We start from the raw sequence: 4,964 nt of genomic DNA, 5'->3' as shown, positions 1-4,964 counted from the left end.
GTCCGCCGTTCTTGCTCCTCTTCTTTCCGGTCCCGCAGGAGAGAACTCGCGGTTCCCTTCGTTTCGCTCCTCTTTTTGCCGCCGTCCCGACATTTCTTTCTCTCGTTCGTTCTCTCCGTTTCTGGCTTGTGTTCCTTACTCGTCCCCGTAGACCGTGTCTCGTCCAACATGCTCGCCACAATCAGTACACAATGGCTCAGCGGAGATTTAATTATCCTAATGGCTTCGATCTCTTCGTGCTTTTGGTACGCTGCACCGGTAGCGCAGCCATCTTGTCCTCTGGGTACAACACGCACGCACACGCGCACACGCAGAATTTCTCCCTTCGAAAAACTTCACTCCGTATTAACCATCCACCGTTTCCTCTTTACTCTCGTCTCCGTAGGACCGTTGGAAATCAGGTGGTGATGGACCCGATGCTCATCTGCAAAAAGACCAGGAGACTGAAGGGCAAGATGGCGGACATCTGTCGCAAGGAACCCTCGCTGTTGAAGGAGATCGCTAGGGGTATACAAGTTGGGACCAGGGAGTGTCAGTATCAATTTCGGAATCGCAGATGGAACTGTACGACGATCAGAAGGTCCCTGAGGAAGATTCTGCTGCGAGGTAAGTGGTAGGAAACGGACGAATGCGGTAGGGGTAGATTACGGGGCGTTTTCGATTGGGAGATTTAGGCGTGCCGGATGTCGATTACACGCTCCCTTTCAGAATCCGAGCTCTCGATTCGTCGTCGCTGATTAAATGCCACCGAACCGAATGTGTACACCGCCGGAAGAGGATCGGCGTTAACCACTCTATTCCGCGGCGAATCGTATCGATGCTCGATCAAACTTACTCCTTATTATTTTCAAATTAACCTCGATGAGGCGATCCCGCGGCGAGGGAAAGCGGTCTGGACGAGCGGTTCTTTTTCTTCTTTCCTCCGCTCCGTTGCGCAACACTCGGCCCCATTAATCACAGAAATTGTTTACGCGAGTTGTCGCCGTAAACGCTCGCGCTTTTTGTTCTCTCGATTCGCGTACAAGGCTTTCGTTTCGTAACTCTTCCCTCCCCCCTCCTTTCAATCGACGCGACGCGGCTCATTTCACGACGAAAAATTCTCCTCGCCGCTGTAATATCGCGAAGACGCGCGAGGCATTTCGGTGTACAGGTACCCTAGGACAGCAGGGTCGTGTCCCGGAGAAAAATTCTCACGCGGTTCAGTTGGCGCGAGCATTCGTGAGAGGGTGGAGGACGAGGAGGAGGCGGGAGGAGAGCGAACCTGTCCGCGTGGCTCGCTTAGTTACCCGTCCGATGTATTAATTCCGGGTGATCGAGCACGACAACTAAATCGAAGACAGCGTGTCCAATAGGCCGGACTGCTCTCTAGGCTCCGCTATCAGATCGGTACCTTTTGGTAGCCTGACAGATTGACACTGTCCGTCGGATATTAGTGGCAATATGTTCCCTTAATTAAAGGCTTCATTGCCAGGGAGACCGTCCTCGGGGACTCGTCTCTCTCTTTCTCTCTCCCTTCCACCCTTTCCCCTACGATCGAAAGATTACACGGTCGATCGTATCGATCGTGATTCGTAGCGGACCCGATGCGATTCGTCGGCCAGACTACACGTACGAATATCGGGACGCGTGGATTCCAGGCTGTGGACGATCGATGATCGAATTATATCCGACACTGTCGGCGATGCCTGACAATCGGATGGTTCGCTCCCTCCGAGATTCCAGAGATACGGTGCGCCGTTTTATACTCCGTTCGATCCTCGAACCGAGTTACGGGTTAATTAACTCTTTCTCTGTCCGACGATATTTGCTACATGCGATACCTACTCCTGCCTTCGCTCTACGGAATTCGAGAAAATCGTGTTTCGATACCACACACGGAGACTCGTCCGAACGCCACTTTTCGTCTTTAAAGAAGAAAAACAAAAAGGGACCTACGCGGTTTCAAGCGGGAAATTAGCGAAGAATGGAAGGTAACGTAGGAATACGAAATTACGGAAGAGAATTCTTTGTAGAAGAACGTACGAAAATGAAGTGTTTACAGTGTATTAATAACACGGGAGGAACGACTGTGGTTGAAAGCAATCAAGAACTGCGATGATCCGGCATACACGTAGTGGACCGACGAGGACCTAATTTGCGTTCCACCTGCCACTTACGAGCCTGCCTCATCCCGTAAAAGCGATACCGCGTCGTAAAGACGACAAAGTCTGATTACATTATGCCTCCTCGAGCAATCGTAAACTTCCTCTCGGCGACTACACCGTAAACAATTAACAAGCTTTTCGCTGGAGCCGAGTTTTTGCACCAAGTTCGCGAAACGTTGTGATTACTGGTGGCACCGGTTACAATTCCGGAGCAAAAGGTTACAAGCCGTGCTGGTAGAGGTAGCTGCTCCCGTTTTCCCTCGCTTCTTTTTTTTTTTCCTTTTCTTCTACCGAAAAGCGGAGGGGGCGTCTGTGCCCGGAAAAGGCAGGTACATAAATCCCCGGCTGGCCGGGCTGCATTATTGGACGGTGCGGATCGATGACAGGGGCGGCGATGTGTTAACCGGTCGTTTCGAGCGACAATCCTCGGCGTGGTCATTTATCTGCAACCCCGGGTGAAGACAGCTCGCCCCGGGGAAGTCGTTTCACTGGCCCGCGCTTTTATATTCGCTTTCTCGATTCTGCGTAAATTAGACTCGTTGTTCTTTCGGTCGATCGATCGATCGATCGGCGAAAGGGTTATATTCGCTTTCTCGATTCTGCGTAAATTAGACTCGTTGTTCTTTCGGTCGATCGATCGATCGGCGAAAGGGCATAACGTACGATGACAAGAGTCGAAGAGGAATCTGGCGTGATCGCGTACTTTGTCCTTTCACCCAAGATTTCGAACGTAGATGACAGCGGTGCGTGTTCCCCGTTCGAAGTATCCTTGACTCGAATACTCACATGACAAACGCATTCCTATCGAAATACCGCGCGTTAGAGAAGAAGCTCCAACTCCGTTGCAAGAGTAGAGGCCTAAATGAATCGAGCAATAGCGCCTCCTACGTTAGTATCTCGCGTGATTGAGACGCGTCCGCAGAACTTTGGCGTGAAACGCGGCGAGGGATCTCGTAGTGGGAGGTCGTGATCGAAGCAGGGTGAATCAGTATAGCGGATAGAAAGAGGGAGAGAGAACGAAATTTCGTGAGAGCGTATCGAGCGGAGGTCGGTTTTATCCTGTTTATCCTGTCGAGAGAGGAGGAAAAATTCCTAACGGGCGAGCGCAGCACAGAGAGAAAAAGCGAGGAGGAAGGCACGCTACCGGCGGCGGCGCCTATCTTAATTCTCGATTGACGTTTATTTATCTGGCGACGTTTAATTTTTATGGGCGCGATCTGGCAGATAGGTTAGCCTCGCAGGTAGCTCCTGCTGTGTGGTCCGAGTCCAGAGGAGATCCGAAGTTGGACTGGTAGAACATTCGTGGACGAGCAGCACCTCTTAATTGAGGGGTGCCGCGTGTCGCGATAAGAGGTACACGGGCGTCAAAAACCCGTGGAAAGAGCTACCAGGGGAAAGGAAAGGAGGAAGGAATTTATTGTGCTGCCACGTTTCTTGCGTTCTCGTTCGTTCCTTCGGGTATCCAGAGGCAGCGAGAGGCAGCCAGATGCAGCCGGAGGATCCACCAGCGCGCTGTCTACGATCCTCCGGATCCTACGCTCGATACCGAGCGCTGCTCGCCTGTCTCGACCAAATTAAGAGAGTGGTTTTCTTCGTTCACCGGGATTCCGTAGAGTCTTACTCGGCTACGACGGGAAACGGCTCTCTAAAAACGGCCTCCTTCTTCTCCTCGAATCAACAAATTGCTCTTTCTTCTCCGACCATCGAGAGGCGGAGCCGGCTGCGGGACGATTTTATTCCACCGTCCAGATTTCGAAGCCCCCCTCGGGACGGGTGAACGAACCCTTCTTCCTTTCCACCAATTTTCCCGAACGCGTGCCTCTCCGAAGTAATCGAAATTCGACGATTTAGTCTTCGAAAAAAAGAAAAAAAAAAAAAAAATTCGCTTTCGATCCGAGATACCTACATGCATACACGTGTTTCTGCAGATACCTATATTGGATTACCTCGAAAACATTCTTTTCGCGGTGGACGTTCCCCGGCTCTAACGAGGATGCTCACCTTGGCGCGTTAATAAACTCGAGCCGCGTCTCGCGATCATTCGGTCTCCGTTCCCGCAACGTTTCGTCCACGATAATTACCGCGTTCTATTTTCGTTTCACCGAGAACCAGCGATTTTTGTGGCTGGTCGCGAAGGCGGTCTGGAGCCCGCGATTCGCCGACGCGATAACGAGTCGACGTTTACGCGAACAAGCCATCGAACACCTCGATCGACGTGCTTACAAACCGCGTTTAAATATCAACCTTTCGACATGGAAGTAAAGGGGAAACGGTTTCCGCTTAATAAGACACGTTGTCGACCAAGGTGGTCTCAAGGTATCCCCTATCATTCGCCTCTGGTCTAGACTCGTGCGTCGAATCGTTTCGCGTTCAGATCCATTCTCCGTCCAGAGAACGAACGTAGGTTCGTGACACGACGACAAAGTAAGACGAGACGAGACGAGACGAGACGAGACGAGACGAGACGAGACGAGACGAGACGAGACAGGACGAGACGAAACGAAAGGGGACGGGACGATAATGAGCGAGCTAAAAGCGATTTAGCGCCGTGGCGCTAAGTGTTTTGTCGCCTCGCGAACTCGGTGCTAACTAATGCGGTCCGCAAGAGGACAACGCATCCCTCCCTTTCTCTGCCTCTCACCTTCGCCGTCGTCGTCGGATATTCGTGAATTTGCCAGCACGTTTTGCTACCAGCTGCTGCTTTGCCACACACGTCGATCCTCGTCGGAGTTCAAGTTCCTCGTTTATTAACGTCATCAACTTTTCTTCGTTTAGAAACTCTCGTGCGAAACTCCTCGAGAAAGTTGGAATTTTTCTTGG

The 4,964-nt window shown here is 51.6% G+C and overlaps 1 protein-coding gene across 1 annotated transcript in view; it reads left to right on the top strand.

Moving 5' to 3' along the window:
• The window catches only part of LOC108580059 (protein Wnt-6-like), a 17,221-nt gene that overhangs the window by 6,948 nt on the left and 5,309 nt on the right, over window positions 1-4,964 (top strand). Inside the window, exon 2 of the mRNA XM_017943719.1 lies at window positions 386-606. Coding sequence (XP_017799208.1) covers window positions 386-606 — 221 coding nt within the window. The remainder of the gene's footprint in view (window positions 1-385; window positions 607-4,964) is intronic.

Source organism: Habropoda laboriosa, unplaced genomic scaffold (genome assembly GCF_001263275.1).
Source record: "Habropoda laboriosa isolate 0110345459 unplaced genomic scaffold, ASM126327v1 scaffold2, whole genome shotgun sequence".
NCBI lineage: Eukaryota > Metazoa > Arthropoda > Insecta > Hymenoptera > Apidae > Habropoda > Habropoda laboriosa.
This window is presented reverse-complemented; position numbering and strand designations above follow the sequence as displayed.